The sequence below is a fragment of the Canis lupus genome, chromosome 27, assembly GCF_003254725.2.
Source record: "Canis lupus dingo isolate Sandy chromosome 27, ASM325472v2, whole genome shotgun sequence".
NCBI lineage: Eukaryota > Metazoa > Chordata > Mammalia > Carnivora > Canidae > Canis > Canis lupus.
In genome coordinates this window covers 5,153,464-5,171,311 of record NC_064269.1, presented here as the reverse complement: position 1 = coordinate 5,171,311, position 17,848 = coordinate 5,153,464, and the positions used below count along the sequence as shown (strand labels likewise).

Sequence of the window (17,848 nt, the reverse complement as noted above, 5' to 3'; positions counted from 1 at the left end):
GCATCTGGGGTACTAGATCTTTCTCATATTCCTCAGTTTTATTTCTTAACCTGAGTAGTAGTATTTGAGTGTTTGTTTTGTGATAAATTATCAAGCTGTGATACATTAATCTGTGTGTACACTATAAATATGCTATATTTCACAATAAAATTATTTTTATTTTTTAAAGATTTGTTTTAGCATGAGTGTGAGTGGAGAGGGGGCAGATGGAGAGGAGAGAGAATCTCAAGCAGACTCCATGGTAAGCATGGAGCCTGAAGCAGCGCTAGATCCTACAACTCTGAGATCATTACCTGGGCCAGAATCAAGAGTTGGATGCTTAACTACTGAGCCATCCAGCCACCCCCACAATAAAAAAAAAAAAAATTTTTTTTAAGATATTTTATTAGGAGAGAACAAACTTAGGCAGCCTGGGTGGCTCAGCGGTTTAGCGCTGCCTTCAGCTCAGGGCGTGATCCTAGAGACCTGGGATCAAGTCCTATGTCGGGCTCCCTACATGGAGCCTGCTTCTCCCTCTGCCTGTGTCTCTGCCTGTGTCTCTGCCTCTCTCTCTCTCTGTCTCTCTGTGTCTCTCATGAATAAATAAAAATTTTTAAAAAAAGGATAGACGAACTTAAACAAGTTTATTATTTAGGTAATTTGTGTCTTCATGTATAACACTTAAAAGCTAGTATCCACCTCATGGTAATTGAATGATTATTTGGAAATAGAAATATTTATAATCAAAGTAGATAACTGATCCATAATTTTTCTAGTTTAAGAAAGAAGAAGCAGACAGATTTAATTCTTACTTGCATGAAGGCTAATGAGTAAAGAGTAACAGATTTTGCAGTGCTTTGGTTTTATGAGATGGGGTGGTTTTGTTAGATATAGATCATGCAATTAGGATTGCTTGTTCATTTCTATACTTTGAAGCACAGGGATTGGGATGGGCTGGAAAGGAAAGATTTTTACAGTGCTAGAAGGAACATCCAAAGCAAAAATATTTTACAATGACAAAAGAATATCTCTCAGATCTAAACAAATTAGTTCTCCTACATATGAAATGAAACACAGTGTTTTGGGATCTCTGGGTGGCGCAGCGGTTTGGCGCCTGCCTTTGGCCCAGGTCGCGATCCTGGAGACCCGGGATCGAATCCCACATCGGGCTCCCGGTGCATGGAGCCTGCTTCTGTCTCTGCCTCTCTCTCTCTCTCTCTCTCTGTGACTATCATAAATAAATAAAAAAATTAAAAAAAAAAAAAAAAGAAACACAGTGTTTTAAAAAATTATTTCCTTTTCCTCGCTCTCCTTTAGATTCTCAGGAATTCTAGCAGCTAGTCTGTACTGAGCTTAGTAATTGAAGATTTATTTGACTTTTTAACTATCTTAGTTCTTAAATGCTTTAATTACATTGACTCATTGGAACTAAGTTTCTTTCCTAAGATAGCTGGTTAGAATTCTTGAGAATCTAAAAGACAGTGAGGAGTAGGAACTAATTTTTTTTTTTTAATGGTACATTCAGTTCACCTAATCCATGTTAAGCCAAGCCCAGAACTATGGCATATACTGTATAACATCCAGGAGTTAACAATCTCATTAAACAGAGAAATTTCATTTAAATCTAAAAATGAGGGTTTGACTTAAGAGAGACAGAAAATAGACCCTTGGTAGCTAAAATTATATTTTTCTTTAGACTTAAGTGACCAGCTCACACAGGCATTTTATACGACTTGATTCATTTGCAGACTGATTTTCTGGTTTTCTGATTATCCAGATTCCTTCTCTTTTTTTCTCCTGTTTTTACTGGCTGTCCATGTTTTAACCACATCACAATTTATTATTTTTCTTTAAAGATTTTATTTATTTTAGAGAGAGAGCACGAATGGGAGGGGCAGAGAAAGATGGAGAGAGAGAAGCAGACTCAAGCAGACTCCATGCTGAGTATGGAACCTGATGTGGGGCTTGATCCTAGGACTCTGAGACCATGACCTGAGCCAAAACTAAGAGTCAGACACCCAACTCGCTGTGCCACCCAGGTGCCCCACAATTTATTTTTTCCTTTCCCCTAAAGCAAGGAGAGATTAGCAAGTAGAAACATAAAACTCATGACAGTATTTCTCACTACTTGGAAATAAAGATTTAACTAAATATTTAATTTTTATTCTACTTTAGCGCCCCATTCCATTAAAGAGTTTGCAAATTGGGTGTAAATAGATACCAAAATAATCATCATGTGGCTTCATAATTTTTTAAGTAACTATTTAAATTCGTGTAATCTCTGGAACTACATAAAATATTTTGTGAATAAGGCATTACTCAGAGATGATCTAGAATCAGCAAAGGATGTGTGGTGATCTTAGTAATTGAAGATTTGTGTTCTTCCTTTAAAAAAAAATCATAGTTCTCAAATGCTTTAATTTGTTTAATTTGCAAAATTGATTTTTTTTTTCCTGGAAAAGCTAGTAGAATTCTTGAGAATCTCAAGGACAATAAGGAGTAGGAAAGAATTTTTTTTTAATTTTTTTTTTTTTTTTTAATTTATGATAGTCACAGAGAGAGAGAGAGAGGCAGAGACATAGGCAGAGGGAGAAGCAGGCTCCATGCACTGGGAGCCTGATGTGGGATTCGATCCTGGGTCTCCAGGATTGCGCCCTGGGCCAAAGGCAGGCGCCAAACCACTGCGCCACCCAGGGATCCCGGAAAGAATTTTTTTAAAGCTATGTGTTTCATTTCATATGTGGGAGAACTAATTCCAAACTAATGGAAGGTGGCATGGAGACAGAAGAGATTGGGCATTAAAATCAGTATCATTGCCTCCTGGCTATTCTCAAGAGTACATTACTAAGAAGATTTTTGAAAGGTGGATAAAATTTCCTATCCAGTCACCATTCTTGGAGGAATTTATTATTTGAGCCAGTAAACCTTTTAAACAACAGGACCCCCAAGAATTCTTGGAACTTAAGAAAAAGAAGCTTATTCTGTTACACTTGATGGAAACCTAGGAAAATATATTGGTAAGAGTAAGGTAGGATTCAATTGCTTGTTTGTGTCTTTAATAATAACCCTGACTTTCCAGCAAGCTCCACTTGGAAAAATTAAAACTCATTGTAAAAGTTTGGAAATTTCCCAGTGTAATTGCTTTGTCTTAGAAGAGGCACAACATCCTTCAGAATGTAGTTGAAGCATTCAAAGGAACAAAGAAAAATTTAATCAGCTGTTAAGACTATATGAAAAATGAAGGAAAACAAAAGTCCGTTTTCTTTCATTGAAGACCCACTTAGCAAATTGGTAATTGAAGTGTGGATTTTTCTGAACATGTAAAACATAGTATTATCTGAGATGCCTAGGAAGGCCAGTTGATAAGACTGTAAGTCTGTATCCTTGCAGTCTACTGAGAAGATTTTTCTGTTTGGCCATCGGCAACCAAGATGGAAATTTCTTAAATAACTTTTAAAGAACTAAATATAAAAAAGTGTTAGCATTTCAGAAGGCTATAACAGTACTAGACATCTTACAAAATGGCATTTTGACATAGTTTTTCTAAATTTCCCATCTAAGGTTTGTTCCCTTTCCAAGTCTGACTCTTCCTTTTTTTTTTTTTTAAGATTTTATTTATTTATTCATGAGAGACACACACACACACAGAGGCAGAGACACAGAGGAGAAGCAGGCTCCATGCAGGAAGCCCGATGTGGGACTCGATCCTGAGACTCCAGGATCACACCCCGGGCCGAAGGCAGGCGCCAAACTGCTGAGCCACCCAGGGATCCCTGACTCTTCATTATTCACATATTTTCTTTATCTTTTATATGTCTTTTTTCTTACAAAAACAGTCATAATTCTTCTAAGCTTAGGTGGTAAATTGACAGAAGAGAAAATTGTGACCTAGGGAACTGAAGTTGGTGGCCTCTTCAAAGTTTCAAAGTTGTGAATATACTCTAAGCTTTAGCTAGTCATGTCTATGTCGGTAACTTTATTCTCCTTGCATTCACATTTATATAATATAACCTGTGTCCCATATTTGTCATTAGTGTACATGTAGAAACTGAAATCTACTTGTCATTTTATTTGTGATTTATATGTGAATTATTCTCAAAACTGTCATGAGAAAAAACAATTTCAAGAGCCTGGTTATTGTCTTTTAGGTGGTTGAGTATTGGCTGTGTTCAGGTTATTTAATTGCTCATGAGATACATTTCCATAAGAATTGACACTTAAATAACCTCTTCTCTTGAGTCTACCTTTTAATTTTTAAGAGGAAGTTGATACAGTTTGAGAAAATATGACAAGTGATCGTAGTCATTGTTAGGTTACATCTAGGTTTTCTTACCTGTGGGTTTATTTGCATTTAATTGGAGGATCTTACTCTATGGCCTCTCTTTGACTATGGTGAAATATGAATAATTTTGTTATCCAGCTTGTTTTATGTTTGTGTAAAGAATATCAGTGTATAATAACAAGAATCTGAGAGCTTTAGAAGAAAGGTGATATACCAAGATACTGTTAAAATAATGGCAACTTGAGAACTAGTTAAGTTTGGTGAGCTCAGCATTAAGGTTGTATAGCATTAAGCTTTTGTCTCTGTCATTGATTCTGCTGTAGGTTTCTTATGTGACTTTGGGTAAGAAATGGTACTGTGACTGATTTTCTCATCAGTGTAAAATTGAGTTAAAGTATTCTGGGGGGATTATAATTCCATATTTCTCTTCACTCGTCAGAAGGGATAGCACAGTAATTTGCCATCTATGTTAATGGAAAAACATATAAACAATCTAAAAATCATAAATTTTTAGTTGTTGAATTCAAAGACACAAATTAAGTAGCTCCTATAAGAATCCATGCCTCGTTGTGAGTCCCCACTATACTCCATTCTGCGATAAGCAACCTGGAATTTGGGGGACAGGCTTTTCCAACAAAGTAGGTAGCCTGCTCATAATCAGATTGAATTCACTTCAGTGCTTTCAACACACACTTACTGTGTGTTCATAATATTAGTTCTGGTAAAAAAAAAAATTATATATATATATAAAATTAGTTCTGGTAAACCTTTTTAGGACCCTGAGTAGTAGAACTTTTAATAATCTCCGCCTGATAGTAGTGCTATTGTGGGGGCTATTATATGTATTTAGTACTGTGCAATTTAATAAACTGATGAACAGTTGCTATCCTATTGAGATGGTTATTTATTTTTGACTGGTCCCCTGCACTAGAATATAAAACTCCTTAAGAGACCAGAAAACATAGATGTCTTATTCACTAGTGTATTCTTAATACCTAACTTGGCTCATGGTAGGTGTTTACCAAATATTTATTGCAGGAATTAATTTGGAATCTCAGCAAGGGATCCTTACATTTTAAAATTTACATTAGAGATCTCTGTGTGGCTCGGTGGTTTAGTGCCTGCCTTTGGGCGTGATCCTGGAGTCCCGGGATCAAGTCCCATGTCGGGCTCCCTGCCTGGAGCCTGCTTCTTCCTCTGCCTGTGTCTCTGCCTCTCTCTCTCTCTGTGTCTCTCATGATAAACAAAATCTTAAAAAAAAATAAAAATAAAAATAAATTTACATTAGAAGAATGCTATTTTCTTAGTATATTTTATAATCAGAAATTTTTTAAAAATTTATTTGTAGTTAAAACTTCTATAAAATTTACCATTTTAGACATTTCTAATTGTACAGTTCACTGGCATTAAGTATAGTCACATTCTGTGTAACTATCACACTATTTGTCTCCACAACTTTTTCACCTTGCCAAATCAAAATTCTAAACAACAACTCACTGTTTCCTCCTTCCCCCAACCCCTATAGTAAAGACCACCCTACTTTCTCTATTAATTTGACAATTCTAGGTATCTCACATGAATAGAATCATATAGTATTTGTCATTTTGTGACTGGCTTATTTTACTTAGCCTAATGTTGTCAAAGTTCATCCATACTGTAGCATTTATTTGTCAGAATTTCCTTCCTTTTTAATGCTGAATAATATTCCATTGTGTGTGTGTGTGTGTGTGTGTGTGTACATTAACATACATTTTCTTTATCCATTAGCCCCTTGATGGACACTTAAGAGTTGTTTCTGTATCTTGGCTATTGTGAATAATGCTGCTGTGAACATAGATATATAAATATTGGTTTAGGTTACTGCTCTTCTTTTGTGTATATACTCAGAAGTGGAATTGCTTAGTCTTATGATAATTCTGTTTACTTATTTAAGGAACCACCATGTAGCTTCTCACAGCAGCTATACCATTTGACATTCCCAAATGGTCAGTGTATGAGAATTCCAATTTCTCTACATGCTTCTCAACCCTTGTTCTCTTTCTCTCTTTCTCGCTTTCTCCCTCTCTCTTTTGTTGATGGTGATTCTGTTAGATATGAGTATAATCAGAACTTTTAACCAAATAAATTATAAAACATTCAGTACAGTATGGTCTTCAGGTAAAATTATAAATTAACACATTTAGACTTTCAAAGTTTAAGATACATGTATTAAAAAGATACATATGCAATTCCAAAGAAGGCTTTTTTTTTTTTTTAGGATTTTATTTATTTATTCACAAGAGACACAAAGAGAGGCAGAGACATAGGCAGAGGGAGAAGCAGGCTCCCTGTGGGGACCCAATGTGGGACTTGAACCCAGGACCCTGGGATCACGACCTGAGTCAAAGGCAGATGCTCAACCACTGAGCCACCCAGGTGCCCGTCAATTCCAAAGAAGACTTACAGATAGATGGCCATCAGGTACATGAAAAGGTGCAAGGAAATGCAGTTGAAACTACAATGAGATAACACCTCACACCTGTTAGAATGGCTATAATCAAAAAGACAAGAAATAACAAGTGTTGGGTTGTTATTGACAACTGGATTGCTCAATCAGTTAAGCATTTGCCCTCGGCTCAGGTCATGATCACAGGGTCCTGAGATTGAGCCCCTTGTTGGGCTCCCTGCTCAGTGGGGAGTCTGCTTCTCTCTCTCCATCTGCCCTTCCTCATGCTCATGCTGTCTCTCTCAAATAAATAAAATCCTACAAGAAAAAAAAAAGAACAAGTGTTGGCTAGGATGTAGAGAGAGGAAATCCTCACATACTATTAGTGGGAATGTAAATTGGTATAGCCACTGTGGAAGACAGTATGGAAGTTCCTTAAGAAATTAAAATTAGACCTACTGCATGATCCAGCAATTCTACTTTTGGGTATTTATCCCACAAAAACAAAAACACTAACTTGAAAAGATATATGCATTGCCATGTTTATTGCAGTATCATTTACGATAGCAAGATATCAAAACAACCGTTAAGTGTCCATAGATGGATGGATAAAGAAAATGTGTATACAAACACATACACAATGGAATATTATTCACCATTAAAAACAAAGGAAATTCTGAGACAGTGGAATATCATGTAGTTATAAAAAGAAGGAAATCTTACCATTTGTAACAATATGGTGGACCTTGAGGGCATTATGCCAAGTGAACGACAGAGAAAGACAAATACCCTATGATCTCACTTACATGTGAAATCTTAAAAAAAAAAAAAAAAAAAAACAAGCTTAGAGATACAGAGAACAGATTGGTGGTTACCAGAGAGGAAAGGGAGTGAAATGGATAAAGGGGGTCAAAAAGTAGACTTCTAGTTATAAAAAAAAAAAAAAAAAGTAAGTCATAGGGATGTAATATACAGAATGGTAGCTCTAGTTAATAATCTGTGTTGCATATTTGCAGGTTGCTAAGAGTGGATCTTAGTTCCTGTTGCAAGAAAAAAATTTTGTAGCTATGTATGTTGACAGATGTTAACTATACTTATTGTGGTGATTATTTCACAGTATGTAAAAATAGCAAACCATTATGTTGTACACCTGAAAATAATATAGTGATTTATATAGAAGTCTATTATACCTCAGTTAAAAAAAAAAAAAAAAAAACTTGTTCAAGTTTGGTTTGACACATGGTATTATCAAACTCAGATATTTATGTCATCCTCAATGCCTAAAACAACTTTTGCCTGATTTTTGAAGCCAGCAAAAACAATAACAAAGCCTGCAATATTTGCAAATATGTCAGTGATTTTGTAAATAACATACTTTTCCCAAAATGTTCCTAAATGTGTGCTATTTGAAAGCATTCGAAGAAACTTCTGAGGTGGTTCCTGATAGAGTGAAATAAATGATAAGAAAGTTCAATCTCAAGAATTCCTTGTATCAGGATGCCTTTGTGGCTCAGCAGTTGAGCATCTGCCTTTGGCTCAGGGCATGATCCTGGATTCCTGGGATCAAGTCCCACATCGGGCTCCCTGCATGGAGCCTGCTTCTCCTCCCTCTGCCTGTGTCTCTGCCTCTCTTTTTGTGTCTCTCGTGAATAAATAAATAATCTTTAAAAAAATTAAAAAAAAAAAACCTCCTTGTATCTTTTATGAGTCTTGTGTGAGAGTAGCATTTAACTTTTGTTCTTTAAAAACTCATTCCTGGGACACCTAGGTGGCTCAGTGGTTTAGTGCCTGCCTTCGGCCGGTTGTGATCCTGGAGTCCCCGGATTGAGTCCCACATCAGGCTCCCTGCATGGAGCCTGCTTCTCCCTCTGCCTGGGTCTCTGCCTCTCTCTCTGTGTCTCTCATGAATACATAAATAAAATCTTAAAAAAGAAACAAAAATAAAAACTTATTTCCTGCAGAGTATACATGCTCTTCTATCATAGGCTTGATATCAAAAGTTGAGATCCTGCCTGATTTCCTACCAGTGGAATTAAGTAAATCTTAGGTTTCCTTTGCATGAAAAAAGAAAATTGTTAAATTACTAAATATTGTTGATGGGAATTAAAAATGACTTTGTCTGTAATGCTGAGAGGCACTTAAGCACCAGTTCATTGAAGCGCGGTTTTGAATGTACTTGAGTTGTTGGCTTAAGCTAAAAGAGGCGATGTTAGCTGGTGAGTAGGCAAGTTGAAATGTTGAATTATTGCTTTCCTTTTGTGTGAACTTATGATTTAGAATATAGATATGAAACTGGCATTTGTGCTAATTTCAGGAGGCCGACCTGTATGCACTGCCTCAGTGGTTCTCTTGCTCTCAGGCTCCTAGTTCGGTTTGGCCATTAGGCACACAGCATAGGCAGGAGACCAGAGCCAGGGAGGACAGCGAAGGTAGTGGTTTCATTTCCCAATCTTTCCCTGAGGGGAGGTTACCTGTGGGCTTACCTTGTCCTTTGACCAAAAGTCATAGCTATGGTCTTGTGGCCCTCTCCATACCAGATTAAACAGAGATGAAAGAGCCTTGTGTCTCTAGGATCCAGGAATTATTTTCTGCTTACACTTCTTTTGAACCTCAGAGTAGCATGATACATTGCTTATTAGTGGAGGGTACTGCACTATATCTTTTGATTTCTGTACTCCTTACTAGCAATCTTTGAAAACAGTCCCTTTATTAAACCCTCCTTAGATTGCCCAATTTGAGTGCGCAATTTGTTTCCTGCTGGGATCCTGACTGCTTTATGTATTTTTAATCATTATCCTAACTGGTATGTATGTATGCCAGATAAACCTTAATATTACTTATGCTAATTGAGGGGGGCAATAGCTGAAGGTGTTTACAGAACTAACCTTTGTTTTCCTTGTACTTTGTCGAATCTAATATGTTGTTAAAGGGAAAAAAAATGTTAGATGATGTGTTAAAAGCTAGTAATACTAATGCTTCATTTAAATATCCCAAAATAAATACAGACCCCAAAATGCTGTTTTGCTTCCACTTTAAAAGAGGTTGATAAAAAAAAAGAGGTTGATAGTTTGATTCTTTAATAAGATTATTGGCATCCTTTGTATCATCTCATTGCTCATTAGCTTGTCTTTGAGGGAGAGTACTTATAACATCCAAGTTAAATCATTTGTAGCCTATAGTAATTAAGTCGGTTGCTGGGTAGTATTTTGACTATATAGGATCTTCAAAATTGTGTCTTTTCTTAGTTAATAAAGATAATTGAAAGTTAACCATATTATGTAGTCATCTGGAAAACTCAGACTTAAATACTGAGTTTTTCTTAAGTATAACCTAATTTTTAATTTAGATAACAGTCTAAAACTGCCAGTATTATGGAGGTTAAATATAAATTAATTCATGGTTTTATTGGCAATTGGCAAGCATCGTTTCTCTTGGAATGACATTGACTCTATTCATACCCTCTTTTCCACTTTTATTTTATTTTATTTTTTAATTTTTATTTATTTATGATAGTGACACAGAGAGAGAGAGAGGCAGAGACATAGGCAGAGGGAGAAGCAGGCTCCATGCACCGGAAGCCCGACGTGGGATTCGATCCTGGGTCTCCAGGATCGCGCCCTGGGCCAAAGGCAGGCGCTAAACCACTGCGCCACCCAGGGATCCCTCTTTTCCACTTTTTTTTTTTTTTTAATTTATTTATGATAATCACACACAGAGAGAGAGAGGCAGAGACACAGGCAGAGGGAGAAGCAGGCTCCATGCACTGGGAGCCCGACGTGGGATTCGATCCTGGGTCTCCAGGACTGCGCCCCTGGCCAAAGGCAGGCGCCAAACCGCTGCGCCACCCAGGGATCCCTCTTTTCCACTTTTAATACCAAAATGCTCTTAACATTCTACCTTATGAATTACCAGTCTTCTATAGAATCTAGGAAGGATTTGAAAACCCAGGATTAAGCTGTAAGACTCTTTATTATTTTTTTTAATTTAAGTATAGTTGACACACAATGTTACGTTAGTTTCAGGTGTATATCATTGTGATTTGACAACTGTATACATTATGTTATGCTCACCACATATATAGCTGCCATCTGTCACCAAGCAATATTACAATACCATTGACTATATTCCCGGTGCTGTACTTTTTATCCCTGAAAAGAGGCTTTAATTAAAACACATCTATTATAATAGCAAAAGAATTTGGAAAGTGTACTAGAATATTACTGTATTTTTTATACCCCTATCTTATTCTATTCTAGCTGCCATAACAGGCTGAGTAGTTTATAAACAACAGAAATTTATTTCTCGCAGTTTGGAAGCCTCGAAGTCTACGATCAGAGTGCTAGCATAGTTGGGTGAGGGCCTCTTTTGGGTTACAGACTGCTTCTCATTTGTCCTCTTAGGATGGCAGAGGGTGGAGAGCTCTGTGGGGTCTCTCTTATAAGAGCACTAATCTCATCATGAGGACTGCAGTCTCATGACCTATTCACCTCTTAAAAGTTCCACCTGCTAATACGATTATATAACCATAACGCTTAAGGATTTCAACATATGAATTTAGGGACTCCTGGGTAGCTCAACCTTGAGCGGCTGCCTTCTGCTCAAAGCATGATTCCAGGATCCAGGATCGAGTCCCACATCGGGCTCCCTGCAAGGCACCTGCTTCTCCCTCTATGTCTTTGCCTCTCTCTTTCTGTGTCTCTCATGAATAAATAAATCTTTTTAAAAAAAACATGAATTTAGTGGTGGTGTGGGAGGTGGGCACACAAATATTTGGGCAGCCCCGGTGGTGCAGTGGTTTAGCGGCGCCTGCAGCCCAGGGCGTGATCCTGGAGACCCGGGAACGAGTCCCACGTCGGTCTCTCTGTATGGAGCCTGCTTCTCCCTCTGCCTGTGTCTCTGCCTCTCTCTCTCTCTGTCTGTCTCTATGAATAAATAAATAAAATCTTAAAAAAAAAACAAATATTTAAACATAGCGACCTCTTTTCTCAAAATTTGTTCTTTTACTTGCTTTGTTGAAATTCTAACCCCCAAGTATGGTATATTCTCAAGTATGGTGCATGGATCAGCATTGTTGATATACCACTGGAGAATACAAATCTCAGGCCATAAGCCAAATTACTAAATCAGACATGCATTTTAACCTAAGATTCCCCAGATGATAAATATCCACATCAGAATTTGAGAAGCACTCTGTTTCCTGCCATCACATCTCATTAGATTAAAACAAAGCTATCAAGTGTTAGAGCCGAAGTAGTTTATTGATTACATAGTCACAGGTAAATTTGCAGATAACCTTTCTTTATAAGCATAAGAAAGACAAACTCTTCTATAATCAATCGCTTTGCAGTGAGTTTTCCCATATTGTGCTGATAATGTAAGCTCAGATACATTGCTTTGTCAAGCATTATGTTGGGGATGCAAACATGAATGTATTCAGGGATTTTGATAGCCGTAAGAACATGTATGTGGTACAGTCTAGAAAATGGAAATTAGTTTTATGTGTTATTATTAATGGTACAGAAGCTTTTCATATTCACGTTTTCAGATTCATTAATGTTAAATTTTACCTTAGGGAGCTATTTCCTTGCAACATTTTTAAAGAGCCTTTTAAATTAGGATAGTTAACAAAGATATCAAGGATTACTGGACAGTCTAATATAGTTGATGTAATTAGTGTCTTTCTGTAGTTCTTTTTTTTTTTTTTTTTAATTTTTATTTATTTATGATAGTCACAGAGAGAGAAAGAGAGGCAGAGACACAGGCAGAGAGAAGCAGGCTCCATGCACCGGGAGCCCGATGTGGGAATCGATCCAGGGTCTCCCGGATCCGGCCCTGGGCCAAAGGCAGGCGCCAAACCGCTGCGCCACCCAGGGATCCCTCTTTCTGTAGTTCTTGATGGTTTCTGTTAAAATCAAATTTTTCATTTTAACTGAAATGTAGTTATCAGTTATATGTAGAGTAGAATTTACAAAATAGCAACTAAGTTGTTAACTGTTTATGAGAGGAAAGCCGCTGGTATGGTCCTTCCATTTGGGAGATGGATCACATGTTAGTTTTGGATTGTGTTGGACATATTTTTTTCCTTCTTCTTGCAGATACATCAGGATTCATTTTTGACTTGCAGTCCAATACTGTATTGGCCCAGGGAGGAGCTTTTGAGAACATGAAAGAGAAGGTATGACTACTTACTGTGGATAGTAAGCTTGAATGTCACAGTAAAATTTTATTTATTTATTTATTTATTTTAGTCACAGTAAAATTTAGATGCTAATTCAATCAGCAGCTACACAGACTCATTAAGAAAGTGAAATATGATTTTGTTTGCATAACAAATATCATAAGTATTAGTTAATATTATAACAATATATATATGGCTAGTGTGTATCTCATTTGGCAACATTCTTTAAGGAATAATCTGAGTAGGATCTTTCTATTCATTTGGAGAGTTCAGACAACACAAGAAAAGATCTTCCAAGTAACATTTCTGTGGAAGAAAACCAGGTGTTTTTAGTTATATAACCCTTAATGAGTTTTATTGAGAAAAATGTAAAAGCTTTATGTGCTTTCTCTTATTAAGAAAAGTATATTGTTGATTATGGAGTCACAGATATACTATATAGGTTGAATAATGTAAGCACTTTCACATTTTAAGTTACCAGAATCTTACTTTTATCCCTGAATCTGTAAGTTTTGTCTAAAGTCCATTTTATAGTGATCGGTACTAAGTTTTAGGCTCATCTCAAAAATGTATATTATAAAATAGCCCTCTTTGGATTATACATTATATATTTTCCCACTTTGTATGGTTTTAAACCTTGACATTGTTCAGGTAAGCCTGAGACGAAAAAAAGGGTAGAATGATATAAAAGCAAGTGTACTAAAGAAAACTTAGGTTCTAATACAGACTGGGCATATTATTTTGACAAGATACTTCTCTTCATATATAAAAGTACTTCCTTTTCAAGCAGTTTGGCTGACTAAAGAACCTGAAAACATTCCTGGTATAAAATATCTAAAATATATAGAATGAAAAATAATATATGTCATTTAAAATGCATATCATAACAAAAAAGTAAAGGATATCCCTAGGGACCAAAAGTATTAGAGGGCACTAAAAACCAGAGTGGATACACCTGAGCTAGGTAACTCTGATGTGTTTTGCCAGTCTTAATAAAAATGAGTTTTACCACACAGGGCTGTTGAAGCCCAAGGCTTGTCCTGAGTTAGGGCTAAAAGTATTTCACCTTCAGGGAGAGAGTGAACTAGAACAAATCTTCCCACTGGCTTACTGGTATTACATGGTATTACTCTGTACATCAAAAGACAAAAAGAATTGCAAATAAATCTTTAATTGTATTAAATGTTTTATCATTGGTAATATTGTAGTACATTAATATTTTTAATATTACAGAATAAAGCAAATTAGTACAAACTTTCAGTGTACAGAAAAGAGATACGTGTTTAAAATTATATAAGAAAAAGTCTTGGGACGCCTGGGTGGCTCAGCAGTTGAGCATCTACCTTCGGCTTAAGGCGTGATCCTGGGATCCAGGATCAAGTCCCACATCGGGCTCCTTGCAGGTAGCCTGCTTTTCCCTCTGCCTGTGTCTCTGCCTCTCTCTGCCTCTCTCTGTCTCTCTCATGAATAAATAAATAAAATCTTAAAAAGTATTTTAATATTAAATTTGAATTAGAGATGTTATTATGAACTCATGTTGTAAAAAACAAAATCTCCTAGCCCTATCCACTGGAAAAAAAAACCCTAAAAATAATGACTGCCCAGAAACAAACACACACAGCTTTTAGACCTTGGTTTCTAACTATTACTCCCTACCAAAAAAAAAAAAAGCCAGGTCTTCTTCACATTGTGCAGTAAGACAAGAAATGAAAATTGTAAAGATTGAGGCATCTCAATCAGTTATGTGTCTGCCTTCGGCTCAGGTCATGGTCCTGGGATTAAGCTCAACATTGGGTGCCCTGCTCAGCGGGCAGTCTCCTTCTCCTTTTCCCTCTGTGTGTTCTCTTTCTCTCTCAAATTAATAAATCTTTTTTAAAAAATTGTAAGGATTAGAAAGGAAGAAAAAAACTTATTTATAGACATTACAATTATTTTCTTTTTTTTTTCAATTATTTTCTATCTACATAGAAAAACTGGGAAAGCAAGAAATTGTAAGAATTCATCAAGGTTGCTGGATATTAAATTGATATACAAAAGTGAAAATAAAATATGCAATTATTCTCAAATCTCCCAGAACGGATGTGGGTGAGAGGAGAATGGGTTAAATAGTTAAAAGCTATTAAGAGTATACCTAGGGGATCCCTGGGTGGCTCAGCGGTTTGGCGCCTGCCTTTGGTCCAGATCATGATCCTGGAGTTCCGGGATCGAGTCCCATGTCAGGCTCCCTGCATGGAGCCTGCTTCTCCCTCTGCCTGTGTCTCTGCCTCTCTCTCTCTCTCTCTCTCTCTCTCTCTCTCTCTCTGCCTATCATGAATAAATAAAATCTTTAAAAAAATTAAAAGAGTATACCTATCTACGGATGCCTGGGTTGCTCAGTGGTTGAGCATTGAGCATCTTCCTTTGGCTCAAGCTGTGATCCCAGATCTTTTAGACTGAGTCTCTCATCAGGCTCCCTATGGGAAGCCTGCATCCCTTTGCCTATGTCTCTGCCTTTTCTTTGTGTCTCTCATGAATAAATAAATAAAAATCTTTAAGAAAAAAAAAAGTACACCTATCTTGATGAGCACTAAAAAATGTGTAGAGTTCTTGAGTCGCTATATTATACACCTAAAATTAAAATTAACATTGTATGCTTAAAAAAAAAAGCCTTAGGAATAAATCCGGCAAAATTGGTATATTTTTTTTAAAAAAGATTTTTAAATTTTATTTTAGAGGGAGAGAGCATGCATGAGCAGAGGGAAGGGCATAGGGAGAGGAAGAGAGAGAACCTCCAGCAGACTCCCTGCTAGGCATGGAGCCTGCTGGGGGGGCTAGATCCCATGTCCTGAGACCATGACCCCATCTGAAATCAAGAGTCCTCCAGGCGCTCCTTGGCATATCTATTATATATTTTTTTAAAGATTTTATTTATTTATTCATAGAGACACAGCTAGAGAGAGAGAGGCAGAGACACAGGCAGAGGGAGAAGCAGGCACCATGCAGGGAGCCTGACGTGGGACTCAATCCCGGGTCTCCAGGATCACACCCTGGGCTGCAGGCAGCACTAAACCGCTGCGCCACCGGGGCTGCCCTTGGCATATCTATTATAAAGAGCAGTTTGATGTTATATAATGCATTTATAAATGCCCTAATATTTGCGAATTCTAGTCGCTATACACAATAGAGACATTCTCTCACTGTTCAATGAAGATGTGATTTTTATTTTCTTTTTTAATTGCTTATAGTGTGGTGAACATTATTTTAGGCACTGAAAATTCAGCAGCAAATAAGCATAGAAATGTTCATTCCAGCATTTTTCATAATAGCCAAACATTGGAAACAATATAAGTGGCCATCGACAGGAGAATGAATAAATTGGCTATATTCATACAATGGAAATGCTGTGTAGCAGTTAAAATAAATAAGATATGCATTTATCAACACACAAAAAAAATCTAAAAAAATGATGTTATGTGAAAAAAGCAAATTGAATATAGATATGTATGATATGATATTTATGTAAGGCAAGACAATAGTTATATTACCAATGGATATATACATATATCATAAAAATGCAAAAAGGGATCCCTGGGTGGCGCAGCGGTTTGGCGCCTGCCTTTGGTCCAGGGCGCGATCCTGGAGACCCGGGATTGAATCCCACGTCGGGCTCCCGGTGCATGGAGCCTGCTTCTCCCTCTGCCTATGTCTCTGCCTCTCTCTCTCTCTCTCTGTGACTATCATAAATAAATAAAAATTTAAAAAAATAAAAAATAAAAAAAATAAAGTGCAAAAACATGTATCAGGATAATACCAAATTCAAGGCAGAAATCTCTGAAGAGGAAGGAGATGGGGGATTCATGAGGACTTCAAGGGGACTTCATTGCCATCTGTTGTGTTAAACTGACTATCATATAGTGAGTGTTCATCATGTTTTGTGTGCCTGAAACAGTTTATAATAAATTATCTTTATAGTGTTATACAATTAAATGTTATGAAGTAAAAAAATTTTAAGTAAAAATGTCTTGAAAAATACTGAAAAATGTAAGTTGTTACTGTTGGTGGTTCATTAAACTTTCTACCTTTCTCCATAGTAGGCTAAGATGAGGAAATATTGATATTAAATGAATACCGATACCTAATTAAACCACATTTTCTTGGAATAACATCTAGCACAGACCTTCTATTTCTAGAAATGTTCTACTTTTCTAAATTTTGAAATTAATTTTTAATGTACTGTTATCACTTGTCTATTAATCATTCCCAGTGAGGTAATTGTATGTACTCTCCCTGACATTAAAGAGTGATACATATCATTTTTTCCGTTACTCTCCGTAATAGGCATCAGTTGCCAACTGATGAACTGATGCTATAATTCAATGACTGTCATCTTTTCCAGATAAATGCAGTACGTGCAATAGTTCCCAATAAGAGCAATAATGAAATCATCCTGGTTTTGCAGCACTTTGATAATTGTGTGGACAAAACAGTACAAGCATTCATGGAAGGTAATCCTAGTTTGTTTTTTTTAATAAGTTTGTTCAAATAGAAGTTGCTTCAGACTTCTATAACATTCATTCAGCAATTCAGTGTTTTATAGATGATATAGCAGACCCGGTGATAACATGGCGTTTTTCTTTAAAGATAACCTCTTTCAACCCTACAAGTAATTCATTCATAAGCTGTATGATATCTTAGAATAAGACACAAACTGAGAAAACTCATCATTTTATTCAAAATGCTATCTATTGGTTTTAAGAACAAATTGTGTGGCTAGTGGTAGAAGGGAGTTGATTGGAATTGGGTTGAATAAGAATTTAAGAAACTCTTAGTGACAAAGCAGTGATCCAGTGGCCCAGCAATAGATAACAAAATCAGGGATTCGGCATTCTCTCCCAGGCCCCTGTACCATTTAGTTTGGTTCCTGCAAGTGACTCAAATGTATGGGTGTGAGTTTCCTTACCTAACACAGAAGAATGATGTGTTTAGTCAAGCTTTCAGTATAGAG

At 36.6% G+C, this 17,848-nt stretch overlaps 1 protein-coding gene across 1 annotated transcript in view; it reads left to right on the top strand.

Annotated features, from left to right (window-relative positions):
- SPATS2 (spermatogenesis associated serine rich 2) overlaps nt 1-17,848 on the top strand; it is a 67,193-nt gene that overhangs the window by 16,504 nt on the left and 32,841 nt on the right. Inside the window, exons 2-3 of the mRNA XM_025477524.3 lie at nt 12,782-12,861; nt 17,240-17,348. Coding sequence (XP_025333309.1) covers nt 12,782-12,861; nt 17,240-17,348 — 189 coding nt within the window. The remainder of the gene's footprint in view (nt 1-12,781; nt 12,862-17,239; nt 17,349-17,848) is intronic.